The 17,057-nt window shown below is 39.0% G+C and overlaps 1 protein-coding gene across 1 annotated transcript in view; it reads left to right on the top strand.

The window, feature by feature from the left end:
* PPA2 (inorganic pyrophosphatase 2) overlaps positions 1 to 14,047 on the top strand; it is a 35,352-nt gene extending 21,305 nt beyond the window's left edge. The window contains exons 8-12 of the mRNA XM_072335700.1: positions 3,032 to 3,159; positions 4,947 to 5,032; positions 6,490 to 6,559; positions 11,408 to 11,447; positions 12,419 to 14,047. Of these exons, the coding sequence (XP_072191801.1) occupies positions 3,032 to 3,159; positions 4,947 to 5,032; positions 6,490 to 6,559; positions 11,408 to 11,447; positions 12,419 to 12,453 (359 nt within the window). The 3' untranslated portion in view covers positions 12,454 to 14,047. The remainder of the gene's footprint in view (positions 1 to 3,031; positions 3,160 to 4,946; positions 5,033 to 6,489; positions 6,560 to 11,407; positions 11,448 to 12,418) is intronic.
* Positions 14,048 to 17,057: the final 3,010 nt, after the last annotated feature.

Raw genomic sequence — 17,057 nt, 5'->3', positions numbered from 1 at the left:
GTACAGATTATTATATTTCATTTTACCTTACTTTGCTTGCTCTTCTGTTAACTGAAGATATTTTTCTCTACTTCCACTTGGTGCCCCAAAGATGCTGGTTGAATTTCAGAGAAAGTGGGGGACAGGTTTTTTATGCTTGTCTATGGTGCCTTTTAATAAACCAAAGAGGTAGCTGTTGAGTGATGGGAGAGCTGCAGTTTTCCTTGTATTTTGTGCTGTGTGCTGGCTCCACAGCAACAGGATTGATTTTTTTTTAGTTGTATTTTCTCCTGCAGCTTGTCCACCAGCTCCTATTATAATACAGTTTTCTTTTTGTTTTTAGAGGTCCATTTGGTGCTCTGTAGCTAGCAGTCATAATAAGGAAAAGATGAAAAAAAAATGGGAAGGGTTGGCAGAGTTGGAGAGAGTTTGGAAGGAGCCAAGGAAATATAAGCAACCACTATCCCTCTTAATGTCTCAGAAACACAATATACAGTGGTCAGTACTTCAGGGGACTGTGTGATGGTACAGCATTTTATGGGCCTGATTTGTTTTAACTAGGCCAGGTATTTTCCAGTAGTGAGAAAATGAAATTCACAGAGACTATTCTGTCCATGAAGGTCAGTGTCCTTGTGTTAAGGAGGTAATGAAAACCTGCTCCAAAGCCTATTCTGTTATTTGGGTCCTTTAAACACACATAAACAAAGCCTATAAATAAGGAGAGCCATATAGGAGGGGGTTCACACGTCACTTAGTGTAAAGCACTTTTGTTGAACAATTTTTGTGGGAATGGGAGGCAAATGACCTAGTAAGAAAAACTGAGAGGCAGAGTTAGGTGAGAGGTTTATTGGAACAGGAACCAGAAAAAAAAAAAAAAGGAGAAGCAGTCTGAGAAAGCATACTTGAATTTAAGCAGTGTCCGGAGACAGAAACCTGGAGTTCATCCACCATTGGGAGGCAAGGAATTTGCTGCAGCAGCCTGGTTTGCTTTATAGACTTTACAGTATCTACTGTCTCTTCAGCAAGTACTAGAAAACGTGAGTTCAGACCTTGCAAGAGGAGGAGATCACAAGGGGTCAAGGTGGGAGGAAGGATGTTCGCTTGCTTAGAGAGAGCAGGATCATGTCCTGGAGCCTGGCTTGAATTGGAGCTGTTGTTTTATTAAGAGTCTGAATGAAGCATCTTGTCTCTGAACAAGGTGACTCTTTTCTAAATCATTTGTTCTTTGTTGGTCTCACAACTGTGAAAGGGTCCTTGCACTATTAAATGTGCATTCTAGCTTAGAAGACCTGCCTCCAGCACAGCCTTATGTGCCCTTGCTTTTTCTCTGGGATTCTGTCAGTGAAATTCCCTAATCTTCTACAGGCACGTGGCCAGCAGCCAAGTTCAAAATGTGTTTTACTCTAAGTCCATAAACACGTAGCTCTATTAAGTGTGTGCAGAAGCAAAAATGTACCTTGAGTTCTTCAAGGTTTTGTACTTCATTCTTTTGATAATGTATGATCCAGAGGAATTTGGGAGTGGTGTCTATCTGATGCCTATGGGTACTCAATATATGTTCCTGTGCACATTTGGTCTCACAGTAATGTCTCATGTCATCTCTCTCAGCAGTCTGTGGAGAACTGAGAGGTCTGTACTAAGAGACTGGGAAAAGTCTTGTGCTGTTCTCTTTAGATATGGCCTTGCTTGGGTTCACAGACTAGACTAGGAAGACATTTAGGCACTTGGAGATAAAAAGAACACAACTAGCTGGTAATCCAGTGGACTGAGCACGTCTGGAAATCTGTTACAGTGAGTAAGGCAGCAGTGTCTGCAAGCCAGGAGCTGTCTTCAAGATATATGTATGGGAGAAGAGAATGAAGCAGCCAAGCAGTGTGGTGAATGTTGAGATGCTAGGAAGGGGCAGTAAGGGAGAAAGACACTTGCAAAACACCAGAGAAAGAGAATAACACCATAGAAGGTGGATTGGGCAGAGCGAGGTTATGAAATAGATGGAGAACTCATGCAACACACAGCAATAACAAGTCAGCTCCCATTTCCAACAGGAGTGACTGTAGGAGGGAAATAAATGCAAAGAAAAGGGCTACACCAGCAAGAAAAAAAAAGTGCTTGGCTTCCAAAAGGGACAAAATCCTTGTATCACAATAAATACACGTCGCACTGAAGGCTTTCCTATTTAAACATGATGTCAGAGAGTTAATTTGCCAGAGAGTGGATACTCGCAGGGGAGAAGACCACCTCACTGCAAGTGACAGGAGTGGTGGTAGCCTCCCAGGACAACCAGGTAAAATTGGATATGTGCAGCAGAAGGAAACAGGAAGTGTTTAAGTTCACAGAGTGCATAGCAGTATAGCCCTCAAGCAGCATTGCTGTACAAGTACTTATTCTCTCTGTACCCACTGAGACTGTTCATTTCTGCCTCCTGAGGGTGCCCCACAGATGACATGTGCTCTATGTGTCCTTTTCCACTGTTGCACAGTAGAGCTACAGAGGGAAAAGGTAGAACCGGCTTATCACTGTTTGCAGATACCATGGGGTTATCAGCAAAGTTTGTGTTTAATGCTCCTGGCACATAACCTTTTTTGTATCTAATGTGCTTAATATGGAATTAATGAGAAAAGAGATGCCTTTAATGTAACTTTTGAGGAGTCAAGACTATTTTGTTTTGAGGTGTTGGTTTAAAATCTTGCCAGTTTTGATCTGAGTTTTGCAAGAGGGTGCCTATTGAGATGAAAACCTGTAAATACGGAGTTTTCATCTTCATTTCGTGTCTGTGGCCTTTCTATTCATTGTCCCTTTGGGTCTTAATTAAGGAAGAGCAGGGGGAAACCAGTTTCCCTGTTTAGTGTGATGCCAAAATCATAAAATATCAACTATGGATAGCAAATGTAATAAAGTGGAGTTCCCCAATAATTTTGAAAGTACTCAATTAAATCAAATGGTTTAGCAATCCTTTGAGCCCTTATAAAAAATGCAAAAGAAATTCTGAGTAAAAAAATGGCTTATATTCTTTCTTTTTTCTTTTGTTTGTTTGTTTGTTTTTAACCTGCAGATATTGATGACGTCAGGAAGCACAAACCAGGTTACCTTGAGGCTACGATTGACTGGTTCCGGTGTTATAAAGTCCCTGATGGTAAACCAGAAAATCGGTTCGCTTTTAATGGAGAATTTAAAGACAAGGTGAAGATAATCCAAAGTTAAAGATGGATCTTTCTGTGCTGTGACCTCTTTGATACGTTCTAGAATTGTTGGAATTGGGAAGAGAGAGGAGCATTAACAAAAAGAATTTTTAAATGAAGGTATTCGAATAGGAATAAGTAATATTTACTATCTTGCACTTTATTCAGGGAAAATACCCATCCATTCAGACCCATCCCTGATGTGACTTACACATACATGTGTAGGTTCATAGTGCTTGTCACAGCTCTTTCCTTCTGCTTGTCAGAGAAGTGAACAGATTGTCTTTTCAGATATTTTTTCAGTCTTGATTGATAATTTTTCCTGACATTTTTCAAGGCTATGTAGTTCAAGATAGACAATAGGTTGCAGATTTTCTCATATTTGGTATTTGCTCAAGGTATAGGTTTATTCTGGGTAATTCTGTCTATGAACAGTTGAGCTGTTTTGGGCTTGAAGTCTAGAAAATATCTTTACCTTTTCTAGAAAAAAATGAAAGGCTTTTTAGACATCCTGTAAGCAAAATGGCCAGAGTTTGAAAGGAGAATGGGCTTGGGAGCAGACCTTGCAGTAAAAAAATGCCTGGATTTTTCCAGAGAAAATCACGTGTGATCTGAGTAAAAACTGCTTTTCAAATCATGTACTGTACGCTCTGTAGACTTCTCTTTTTGAGGAGAATCACAGGTTCCTAATGAATGATGTTCACATGTCAGCTAGTTCAGCTTGCAGTGTGCTATCAAAGTTGTAAAATGCCTTTTAACCAGCACAGGCAGCTTTGCGTGTTTTGTCTGTTTAAAGAGATGCTCCAACTCCCCTCTGCACTAAAGCTGTCTTTTAAATCAATCAAATGTAGAGTTGTAAGGATGGATAACGTGATCTCTCACTTGTTCTCCCAGGAGCTACTCTTTCAAATTCTCCTGCTCTGTAATTCAACTGTAGCGACAGTTTAATGGGAATATGTCCCTGTCAGGCCATCAGAGTTCAGGCTCAAGGCACTAAATGCCCTGGCATAGCTGGTTTGGAGCACTTGAATAATTCTCAAGCATTTCTAGAGACCCAGGATGTGGTGAGGCAGCCGTGGCTGCACTCCAGCAGCTCTGGTGAAGTTCACAATGTTCCAGTGGCATTTTGCCAAGTCACTCCTTGTTAGGAAATGTGTGTTCTGTTGGCAGATTTGTGCTTCTCAGTCTAGATATCATTTGAACACAGGGCTTTTTAATTTAGTTTTTTTTAAGGCTTTTTAATTCCCTCCTCCCTTCCTCATATTACTTTTCTTTTTAAACAAACAAAAATTGTCAAGCAGCTGACAGTGTTACGTTGTTTGTCGCAGATGCTTAAGTGTATGATTGAGCAATTAATGGAGTAAATGCAGATTTTGCCACTAGAGGGGAAACCTTAACTCTGACCCTGATGTGCACGCATAACAGAGGAGTCATATCTCACACACTTAGTCCTGTTTAGGACCTGGTATGATTTTCTACAGCTGTAGGTGTCTGTTTAACATCTAGTGCTGACTTTGTTTTTTCATGCAGCTTTCCTGTTTTCTGGCTGCAGACTGAGGGAAAAATCCTGAATATGTTGCCAGGGTATTTGACAGATAGTGAAGCTCAGGTTTTTTTTCATAAAAAAATGCTGTTACATTTCCCAGAAATTTAATGAGGCCACAAAGGAGGTCCCTTAAAATAACACATGACCCACTGTGTCTTAATAAACTAGTTCTGTGTCTTTTTTTTTTTTTTTTCCTGTTTAATAACCTTTTAAATCATAACATTTTCCTTGATGTAAACTAGGATTTTGCTTTTGAAATTATTAAATCAACCCATGAATACTGGAAAGCTTTGCTTCATAAAAAAACGGATGGAGGTACTGTTAAGTGGTAAGTAGCCAGCCGCATCTTTCTTCTTTGTATTGTGCTAGGGCTGTTGATATTCAGCATATGGCAACTGTGCCTCAACGGCTTAGATTTTACTTTGAAGTGATGGGAGTACTAGTGATTTTGATTGATAATTGACTATCATAGACTAATTGCACCTTGTATGATAATGATCAACTGGCTGTAAGTGGCTGTAGGAATTTTTTGGTTATATCAGGGTGACAGAGATTATTTAAACTTACTAATAACGGCCTTGGAGTGTTTGATGTCATTTTGGGAGATTCTCACAATCCCATGCAGATCTTGCTACCATTTATTCTGTCATTCAGTGTTGCATTGCTGTGATGTTCTTTTGCAACTTAGGATAAATAGTTGTATTTAGTTGTTCTCTGAACTATGATGTGATTGCTCATTACCAGCCGTTGACCTCATCAAAATTAAAGTGAACTTCATTTAGCTTTCCAAGCTGGCTTGCACTGGCATTTTTGGCACCAGTGGCCTTGAATAGTGGAGAGCTATCTAGCCCTGTGCTTTTCAAGGGCTGTGAATTACCTTTAACTAAATCAGAGGGCAAAGACTATGGGGGAGGCCATGTCCTCTCATACTTCGTTGGTAAAATGTGACATTTGAGTGACTGAGCATTTAACGTGTGTTGGTAGTTTTGCTGTAGGACTACAAGAATATTGCAGGAAAAATTCAGACTTTGAGTCCTGGTTGTTTCAGGGCCACTTTGGGCTTTTTGTTGATGTCGTTTAAAAATAACTGAAAACTCAGTCTTGCTTTGAGAATTAGTGGCATTTGTTGTTTAAGACCCTAAAAACTCACGATCATACTCACTTCTGGCATGAACAGATACAGACAAGAGAAACTTGTCTGAAAAATAGTTGGCCCCAAAATTGTGTCTGCATTATGGAAGTACTGGTACCTGCTGCTTTATGTAAAAGCAGAATTTTGACCTGCGTTTTGTTTTAATTCTTTCTCCTTGCTATATGCTACCAGGCAGTTTACTGTAATATATGAGTGTGGTGCTGTAGAATTTGGCCATCCTTTAAAGCACGAGAGACAAGGGGTAATTCATGCCACCACTGCTAGCCATCTAGGTGGTATTCAGCTCCCTGTAGAAATGCCAGTTTCTCTGTTGACTTTTCAAGGGGATTTAGTTTATTAACTGCAGTCCTCTGAACTGTACCCAAGTGAGCTGCCAGAAGTAAGTGCGAGTACTGCTTATATTAGTGTAGAATTTATAGCCTGAAAAAAATTCAAACTCAGAGAAACTCTCATTCCCTTCCAGTGTTACTTGTTACTTTGCATTTCTGGCTTCCTCATTTCATGAACGATACATTTCTGAACTCTATATGTGAAGATGTTCTGTTGTTTTGCTTTTTTTCCTATAGGTACTAATTGTGTGTTGTCTCTCTTCCATTGATAGCTAAAACATTTCTTTAATTTTTATTTTTCAGCACGAATGTTCTGGTGAGCGGCAGCCCTTTTTGTTGCAGTGAGGAGGAGGCCCGGTCAATTGTGCAGTCGGTAAGGACAATAGTTACTTTATTTCATCCTTTAAAAAAAAAGTGATTAATAGAAAAAGAAAACTCAGAGCTCCAAAACTAAAGTAAGATACCTAAACTCATGTGGTCCCTAATTAAATAAAAAAATAAGGTATTAATTAAAAGGAGACACACAAATGTTGTGGGGTAAGTGTGAGCATCTTAACAGAAAACTTCTATTGCAGTGCTTCAGTTGTATTTTCTGGCAGGTTCATTACTGATCTGATGTGTTGGTTTTTCTTCTGATCCCGAATAGCAAGATGGACTGCTATTTGTATCTAGCCTGCTGTCTTCTCTGTCTCCCCCGTTGCCAGGAGTTACCACCCAGTGTTAGAGCTCATTGACTAGCTGACTGTAGTCCCTAATCTCTGAGGGGATCCTTTGTTTGTCTACTTGCATAATTGAGTGCGTTGCTGTAAAAGGAGGGAGTGGAGTGCTTTTCTGAATGTTTTGTAAAGAATGCCTGTCATATTTTGCATATTAACATAAAATTAAAACATGCAGGTTTCCTGTTCAGGCGAAGAAAATGTCCTGCAGGTCTGATGCTTTCATGTGCAAATGCTAGTGGAGGAGAATTTTTTCTATTATAAAGTATATTGGTTTGGATGCTGGAATTTAAACAAAGTTCCAGACATTAAATAGAGAAAAATACCTCCAAGTATTGCTTTTAAAAAAAAATTATGATTATTTAACATATGCTATGACCGTGTCAGTGCTCATGGCAAGTGTTTTGCTCAAATGCACGTAACTTCTTAGGCTGTGTGTAGTCAGAGTTTTGCCCCAGTAGTCGCAGCAGTGGTGCAAGTTCAGATGTTAAAGGATGGGATGTCTGCTTTGCGCAGGTAACATTCCAACACAATGTCTGCTAAGAATGTTGTTCTCAGTGCCTTTTTGTCATAAACAAACAAGATGATCAGGTGCAGAAAAGTCAGTTTAAGTCATAAAGAAGTGTCAGAACTTTTTCCTGTTTGTGTCACATGCTTTCAACATTTTCTAAAAAGTACCTTTACATATGCAAACTTGTATGTGTGTTGATTAATGGGACTTTAAGTTTTAAATGAAAGAAAAATTGATTTTGGAATTCAGACATTTAAGAGATGCCAGTCACAGCTGTCAGAAAATATTTGCCTTTTGTATATTTTGAAATTTACGGTCATGTTTTGGGGGCATTGAAATGCAACTCAGGTTTCAAGTTCAAATGTGCTCTTGGTTTGAATGGTGTCAGACCTTTTCTCTTGAGTTCTTTGCTATTTGTACTTTTCAACTGAGGGAGCAAATAATTATCTGTCTAAAACAGCAATATTTGCTAGTTAATTAATCACCAAATCCTTCTTTTTCCTGTCTTGTTTTGTCTTTATTGGTTTTGTTTTGTATTTTGTTGTTGTGTTTTTTGATGGGGAGGCAGGCAATAGTAAGGCTCGTTTATAAAACAGATCCCCTGTGTCAAATTCTAACATCTCACTTGTTTTGAATACTTGCCCTTTTATCAAATGTTATCACTTCCTGCCTTTCTGCATCTGGCATTATTTTCTTTAAGTAATGTTGTTTTCTTGAAGTTATCACAAACTCCATCATTCAGTTAGAGTTCATTTTAATTGGTTTTGTAGGCTACCATCTCTCGCTGCTTTTCAGATGGGGAAAATAGATGCAGTGCTGTTTTGAATGCTGTTGTTATTGCATGCATTTTCCAGTCTGCAGTAACTAAGAAAAGCACAAATGCTCTTGAAGTAAGAATGGTGGACAGTCAAGCTCAGAATACAAGCAGGGAAGCTGACTTGCACATTTTAAGCAGATATCCTTTTGTCTGGTACACTGTATTGCCCACTTTGGTTGTCAGGCACTCATGTCTTTCACACAAAAGTGAAAGTACGTGAGTGTTGGCTGCAGAATTTTAATGGCTGTGGAAGTTTAAACTGAAAGCCACCTGTGTCTGGTTTGGGTTTTTTTGGGTTGTTTGGCTTTTTTTTTTAGCATGTTTTTTGTTTTTGCAACTGAAAGCAGATACGTTTTCCTTCCGATTTATGTCTGTTTATTAATTTCTGGACAAAAGGAGACGAGCAAAAGTTGAGGTAGAGATTTTATCTGCAAGTACAGTAAGAAACATATTTTGGCTTTTGCAAAATTTCTGAGCTTACTTTTGCAGTGAGAGTTGGTTCCCTACACTTTGCTTCTGCAGTCAGACTATAAGAATGCAGTTTCTGAGTGGGTGGTATTTGCCCTAAGTCAGATATTTTGAATATTAAGCAAAAAAGAAATGTCAGTGCTCAGTATTATTGTAAACCAGGTTATTTGTTTGTTTGATTATTTGTTTATTTATTGTGAGCAAGAGAATTGTAGCTAAGAATCAGATACAAAACAAATCCTTAAAAAGTGCTTCCCAAATCGTGCTGTAATCAGCATATCATGTATTTCTGATGGGGTATTTCCCAAGATCATCTCATTCTAATCATTAGAATTTATTTTGCTGTCGTTTGACCTTCCATTGTTTTACAGACATGGGACTAGGATGGTTTGGATTTAGGGAATTTCTGTTCTGTTTAGCCAGTTGTACAGATAGGGGGGCTGTCATCTGTAGTGATGGCAAATTAGGAATGACTGCAGCTGCTGAAGTTGCCATGTCCAGTCAGTTCCGAAGAGATCAGAAGATGATCTGTGCATGTGGGAACACATACAGAATGTTTGAACCAGCCAAAATTATACTGTCCCCCTGCACCTACAAACCCTCTTGGGTAGTAACACTCTAGGTGATGAAAATCTCTGCTGTTTCTTCACATCTGAAAATTGTTTTATCTTTCTCGGCTTCAGTGTTAGTGCATGTTGAAAACTAAACCCAGGAGGAACAGAGCTTTGTAGCTGAACGTGTTAGCTCTAAGATGTACTGTTTATTTCAGGCTTTTAAGTGTTGCCATCTGTAAAACTGACCGGGACAGCCAAACCTTTGTTTAACATTAATCCCAAGAACCACTTGCTCATTTGCTTTGAGAAGAAGCCGCTGAGGACTTTTGAAGTTGGAAAATCTCCAAGGTGATCTATATATAGTTAGTAGTGCAGTTTCTCAGACTTAGCACATAATTCCTCCTTTATAATGCTGGAGAGAAAATGAACTAAGATAGCTTTGCTGGATGAGGTATCTTTTGATTAAAATGCAGAAAAATGTCTTACAGGGAAAAATATTTGACTTTTCCTGATAATTTAAAAAACCTCCAAAAGAGTTTGGATATTGTATTTACTAATTTGTTTAGAATAATTTAGATCTAATCAGGAAAGCCTGTCAACTGCCTTGCTTCTTGTATTTCTTTTCTCTCTGAGCAGTCTTCTCCATTTGGGACTTCAGAGAAGCAGAACTTCCAATTTAGTTCCAGGTTGTGAACCAGAGGGTTGGGCGTGGAGAGGTGGTTTCCTAATCAGAATGGCACAGAATGGTTGTGGCTGAAAGGGACCTCTTGGGATCATCTAATCCAAGCCCCTTGCTTTAAGCAGGGTCCCCTGAAGCAGCGTCTCCAATGAAAGGATTCTGTAGTAAAGAGATTCTTGGTTCAGTGGAATGAATTTTTGACCTGTTCTTGGCAGGAAGGTGCCGAGTCCTTATCTTAAATTTTCTGAGCAATTGCTGCAGAAGTGGCAAGCACCTTCTTCTAGGTGTGACCACTGGTTCTCCCTGCCTTGTGGAATAAAAGGCTTTGTGTTTGTCTGGAAAGAGAGGTAGTGGTCTGGTGATAAGGCCAGCACATCCTTTCAGATCTGTCACGTAACCCCTCTGTGCACACCCTGGGTAAAGCAGAAGAAAGAATGCTACATTTTCCCTTTAATCCTCAGAGGCTTGGACTTGCTGTTGAGCAGAGTGAGCCTGGCCCCTGTTTGCAGACAACCAGGCCTGTGATCTCAGTTTGAATGCTGCCCTGTGCTCAGCCCAGCTGCACTGCCTGTGGGTCAGCCTGTCTGCCTGCCTGCCTACAGAATGCTTCTGGGCTTTCACTGATGTCTTTGCATGCTGCTGTAAAGGCAGGAAGTCTAGAAGTGCAGAAGATGAGTTGCAGCTTTGTTCTCCTGAGACTTCAGACCTGAACCTTTGAGGCTTTCTTTGCTTCATGGTTCAGCCAATTGAAAAGTCCTGGGTTTGTGTGCCAGTGTCCTTGTGTTGTTTTGTACTCTAATTGTGTGTGTGTGGGGGTGTGAATGTTGCAGTATTCCTTGTGCTGTGATGCTCTTTCTTCCACATCAGTTATACATCTGGAGAACTTACCCATTTGTGAGGAGCTGAGGGATGATGGAAAGAGGAGGATTGTTATCGTAAGAGTAGCTAGCATCCTTATTGCGAGGAAGATGCTAAAACTGGTTTTAATTTCTTCCCTTCAGTAGTAGGATAGGACATGCTGCATAATACTGTGATTGAAGAGTGTATCCAGCTTCAAAATGGACTTGGAGTGACAGACCTATATTTTAAAACAATTTGTCACTCTGCACGGAACTGACTCCTTCTCTGTCAAAATGTAGGAGTATGATTACATATCTATTTTAAAATGTTTGTCTGCCTGTAGTATGAACTGCATATTGTGCACGTATACATATATCCTCTTATATGTAACTTATAATGAAATGTACTGAAGTATGGTAACGTAATTGGAAAGGCATTTTTCTTCTGTAGCATGTAAATGGAAAATCCTGTTATCTTCAAGGACAGTGTAGTAGGATAGATACACGTTGGCATTAATCTGTTACATATCATTTTGCCTGTTCTGTCATTTATTGGTACCTCTTGGCTTCAGCAGTAAAATAGCTTTGTGTGTTATCTGTCAAACAAAACACTGACAGTGTTTTTTTGTTGTTTTAGGCACCAGTGCCTGTGAACGGAGATTCTGTTTGCCCAGAAGGTATATTCTTTTCCCCAAATACCATATAATTAATCATTTGCTTTAAAAACTAACTTTCTGACCTGTTGAAAAAGGTGTTTTTGTCCATGTGAGCGTGACAAATACGGTTTTGTCAGATTGTGATGCTTGTCCTCCTAAATAGAACATGGACAGGAATTTCAGAGTTGTTTGTGGGAGCTTGCTTTTAAGGATGAATGAAAGTGTAGTTCACATAAAAAGATGAGAAGACTAAATATTTTTTCATCTCTTTGATCATGGAAGATGGATGCATGACTTTTATCCTTTCTAAAAGAGAAAGGTTGCTTTGCCTTACTTTTTTGTTGCTCTTTATAGTAGCTAACTAATCAGATAAACAACCACGCTTCTCAAGTGTAATTTTTAAGGACAGGATTCTCTTTACTTTTGACTAGTTTTCATGTTAACGGAACATGTGTTTTTAGTCGAGAAATAAAAGCAAATCCTAGATTTTCATTTTTAACTATTAAAAAAAAAAGATTATTCTCCTGGCAGGAGCTATGGAGAAGGCTTGCGCTTTTTGAGATGGAAGGAAACACTAAGAGAAACTTAGCCGTGAGTCAAGTTCCAAATTGTTTGCAAAGTAACATCTGTGTACTCATGGGAAAGCAAGTTGCATTCAGTTTGCCCCTATATGGCTTGCCAATAAATAGCTTTTACTTACTGGATTGTTGCATCTTAAGATCATTGACAAACAACTGAATGTAATGTTGGATTTTTTTTCCCAAGGATGTTCATGTGAATATGTTAAGAGTTGTTTCAAAATTATTTCAGGCAAACTGTTGAAGTGAATGGATATTTTGAGGACAGACTTTACATAGGCCAGGGATAGAGCTTGCCCAAAAGTATTGTTATGAGAGAGGAGATTATTGGTAGAACAGAATATTGCTTTTTTCACTGTGTCAGGCTGGTTGTATAGAATTAATGTCATTCTTGATGTGTATTTTTTGTTTTAGTTGATTCCTGGTACTTTTTTCCACGTGATCATTGAAGTGTTCTGAAGCCACATCTTCAAACCTTAAGTCATCTCATTTTTGAAGAGAGGCACTGATGGTTGGGTTCGCGTTGAGAAAACCTTTCAAACTATGTAAACCTTTGATCATGTAAATAAATGCTGACATTATGAAATTAATGTTTCCTTTCTATGTCTGTCTTTGTGAAGGGTGGAGCAAAGGGAAGAGGGGGGCTTGCTTGCATCTTTGTTTCTGAATCTTAGACCTCCAGGATTGTTCTGATCCACTCGTGACATGTAATGTCAAATGAGATAGGAAATAAGTTGGCTTCAACTTTGCTCTCCAGATTTTGGAATAATCCAGTCAATGGGTGCATAGAAGGCTGTGTTAAATGTTATCTTGGGCTTGTCTGGCCACCCTGACGGTAATCCTTTCCGAGTAGACAATAATCTTTATGTAATAGGCTTAACGATTTACCATGTTCTTTAAAATGCAGCTGTGCATGGTTTCCTGAGTTGTGTTCATTTTTGTGCCCAGTTGTCTCTGCTTGCTTCACGTTTATGGGGGCAGATAAGATTTGCTTTTAGGAAAAACAAATACAACAGCACTGAGTAATTCAGCTAGGAAGGGCTAATGAATACTGTAACAATTGAAACAAGGATGCACATGTGCTCTGTGTACTGTATCCTGTTTTTGATACGTTGTGTGTTTCATCACACAGGAAGGACTTTCCTTATGGAAAGCTTCCATTTTTAGAATGGTGTGTGCCCGGAGGTTTATGATAGTTCCTCGTGCAGTGGAACAATATTAATAGAACTGAGCTTTGTTTTTTCATAGTGAAAACATCTGCTGTATTTTTTACTTGCAGTGTTCTGTCTGACCTGTAGCACCGTTAAATGTATGGGCTTTAGGTGTAAGGTGTATGAGGAATGCAGCATGAACCTCAGATGCTAAGAACTTTTCCTTTTTTACAGTTACCTTTGCAGTGCCAATTAATCATACTTTGTTATGCTTCAGAATTCTAAGCATGCAGCACTGTACCTACAGATAAAGCAGCCTTTTTCTTTTCCTTTTTTTTCTCCATAATTGAGTAAAGGTTGTCCTGTCTTGGTTTGTGTTCTGCCTTTCGCTATGGAATTATTCTGGTTACAGGTAAGGTCTTCGAGAGTGCAGAACAGCTGCTGTATTTAGCTATATGGTGTTATAGCCAGGAGGCTTGTCCTGCCAAGTGCTTGGGGCCAGCTTGACAATGCAGGGCAGTGTGGAAAATCAAATTACTTTCCCTGTGTGTTGCTTATTGCTATTTTCTTTTGATTGTTGAGACATCATGTGAAAAATTGCACACGTGAATAACAGGTGTTGATTACAAACTTATCCATGCTGAACTACCAGTGACAGATCAGAAGTTAGTTCATTTTCTTACCATAAATAATTTTAGTGGTGTTCATCAATTTATAGCTGCATTGATGGTATGTGATGAGGAATTAAGCAGAATTAAATCTGTAGAACAGATTAGACTTTGTACAAGAAACTAACAATAAAGAGTGCTTGGGAAAATGAATAGTTTAAATGGCCAGAAATGTCCAGTACTGTCGTCAATCGGAAAACAATAAAATGCTTATTTCATCTGCTTATGTATGTTTTCTCAGATTTTTCCTTCTATCCCAAGTGGAATAGGAGGACATACTGTTAGGTGTAACCTCACCGCAGAAATGTACCAAGCGTTACTGATGTAGGATTCAGTAATGAAATGTTCTGAAATAGCTGTAGAGAGAATGTCTGCGAATAAGAGTATATAATATATATAATTGTTCCAGGTTGCTTTGCATCTCAAATGTCATGTCTTTGCATGTCAACGTGAGAAAGGAGAAGGTACTACTTTTACTTTTTAAACACTGCTCTGTAGGTTCTTTTGACGTATGTAAATCATTAGGTGCTGCTCAGTATAATATCTTTTACTGACTTGGAGCCCACACTTAGTCCACCCAGTGGAGAACAGGGCTGGAGTTTTACTTACAGAGAAATAATGCACGCTACTTTTTAAAAAGGGAAAATAATAGGATTGTGAAAACAATCTGCTCTTGTCACTGTTGAGATGTTATTTTCATGTTTGTAGTAACAACAGACATCTTCTGAAAATCTACAGAATAGAAAGTAATTCTGAAGTGTGTCTGGAAGGTCTGTGTACAGACGTTATGTGAGGACATTGCCTGACCACAGCTTGTCTGTGGTTGCTATGTGTGTTAACACTTGAGAGTTGTGGTATGAACTGGGTCCATGTGGACATGAATGTGGGTCCTTAACTGACCCAAGCACTATTTTGTGCTTCCATTTCCTTTGGCTGAGATTGAACTTTCTAATGGATTATATTTCCAATTTTAATTAAATGACAAGGTAAAATCAGCATTGGGTCAGCAGAGAGAAGAGTTGTTTTCTGCCTTTCTCATAAAATTTCAGGTGGTTTCTTACCAGACTTGATAACCTTGATCGAGGATGAAAGGTCGGGGATTTAGGGAACAAAGAGGTGGAACATGAGCTGGAAGAGAACAGAAGGGAAAGCCCATCCTAGAAGGCTCAGGCAGCTGCAGGTAGAGAATAAATCATGAAGTAGGAGTGACTGAAATGAAATGCTTTAAAACAGTTTTGCCTAAGTATTGCAGCAGTACTTAACAATGCTGATTCACTTGTTGGGAGAGATCAGAAGCATGTATTTGACAAGGAAGAAGACCATTTATCCAGCATAGAAACTGGAATTGCATCTCGAAGTGCCTGGAAGTAGGACTTCAGTCTTCAATCCCCTGAGTGTGGGAAAATGGTAGAAGGCAGCAATTGTAATTATTGTTGTATTCACTTTCTAACAGTATTTTGGAGTGTGCAGGGATGGCCTGGGTGCTTAGCAAAGGTTGAATGACCTATCCACATGCATTCTTTGATTCCTCACAGCCTGCTTTCCTGTGCAGTTGCATGTTGGATGTATGCAGTGCTCTCTTCTGAAATCTACAGATGGTGTCTGGAGGTCAAACAAAAAAAAAGCCAAGATCTTTGCAGAGGATTTTACCACTTCGTGATTGTTTGCTTTCTTTGTTGCTGTATTAATTTATTCCTATTTATTCTTTATTTTTAATTTTTTTTATTTATTATAAATATTTATATTTATTCTTGTGGCAAAAGCTTTTAAATGTTCTGGAGCTTCATGCTGAACTCAGGTAGTGCTGCATGTTTTCAGTCATCATTGAGCTAATTCACTGTAATTGAACCAATCTTACCAGTGTTATAATATGCTAAGTAAGAAGTAAGGTTTTTGATGATGATTTTGTCTGCTATAACGGTCAAAAAGGGATTATCTTTTGTGAGGGAAAATGTAGAAGCCAGTAAGGCTTGCAGTACTTTGTGCAGGAAGAGTATGCCTTGTGTGCCAGAGCACTGCTGCTTGTTAGCCTTTTCCCCTAGAACATCCTCATAAGACCTGTAGATTATTTACAGATGTCACCAGGTTTAATAGTAACTTTTATATTTATCGTCTTTGGAAGAGCACATACTTGCATTGCTCAGGTATCATGACACAAATGTAAATTTGCTTGTTCCATCGTATTCCTTCCTGTTGTTTGCTTCTGTATATGTATTAACGCTTGCTTGGAAAACATGAGTTGTTTTCTTCTCCAGAAATGAAAATATGTTCAAACCTGGAGATCCCAGGTTTATGTGCTAGTAGATAACTGAATGGTCTCTTCAGCTTCTCTTTCAGGGCAAAGAGAGTAAATGCAGTTACCAAAATGGTTACACTTTGTTATCAACTTTACACTCTTTTATTGATGCATATATCAGGGGGCATCGGAATGTTACAAAGCTGGTTTTTCTATCCTGTGTATCTGTCTGCTATCTACTCCCATTATACAATCTGCAGTTTTGTGTGTATTTTTATAATGAGCATTTTCTATTTCAAAATTTGAATATATCGAAGAGTAGAAATCTATCCATTGTCAGAAGCCTGTGTTAGAATCTGAAGATTAACGTCAGGTACCACTTTTCCTTAGTGTATCTTCTGGGCTTGAACAGACCGCATAGTCTTTATGCTATCTGTAAAATGAATAGGAGAATTTCATCTCTGAGTGGTCACATTTTTTACCAAACACAGACCTAACACTCCTCCAAGACTGAGAGCAATTCCTACCAATGCCTAGGAAACTGTAGGGCATATTCAGCTTTATTTGCAGTGAGAAGATTAGCTATGCTGACAGTTCCTGAAGGACTTGATGAAGATGTGGTTTTTGCTGGTCAGGCTCATCTGCCTGGTTGTTTGATGGTGTAATTATCCTAAGAGTGAAAAGAGCATCAGTGGTGGGGAAAGTTCAAGGTGTAAAGTGGCATCTTAGTCTTCTGAATTCTGTAGGAGGCTAGGCACAATTCTTAAGCAGGTCTTTTAAGTTCTCTAATGGCCTATGTGTGGTGTGTCTGGAGCACAGAAAAGCCAATTTCAAAATGTAATGCGTGACCACCTGGGAGTTCTGAACATTTTAACTTTAAATCATAGGAGGCCTGGGGGCAAAGCTGGTTTAAAAGTCGAAGTGAAAATATCCTGTTAGTGCTTGCTATTTAGAAGTCCTGCTATATGGTAAGAAATCACATCTAGCAGAGCAGCATT

This window comes from Excalfactoria chinensis, chromosome 4 (assembly GCF_039878825.1).
Source record: "Excalfactoria chinensis isolate bCotChi1 chromosome 4, bCotChi1.hap2, whole genome shotgun sequence".
NCBI lineage: Eukaryota > Metazoa > Chordata > Aves > Galliformes > Phasianidae > Excalfactoria > Excalfactoria chinensis.
Note: the sequence above shows the minus strand (reverse complement) of the source record. Positions and strands in the feature narration are given on the sequence as shown.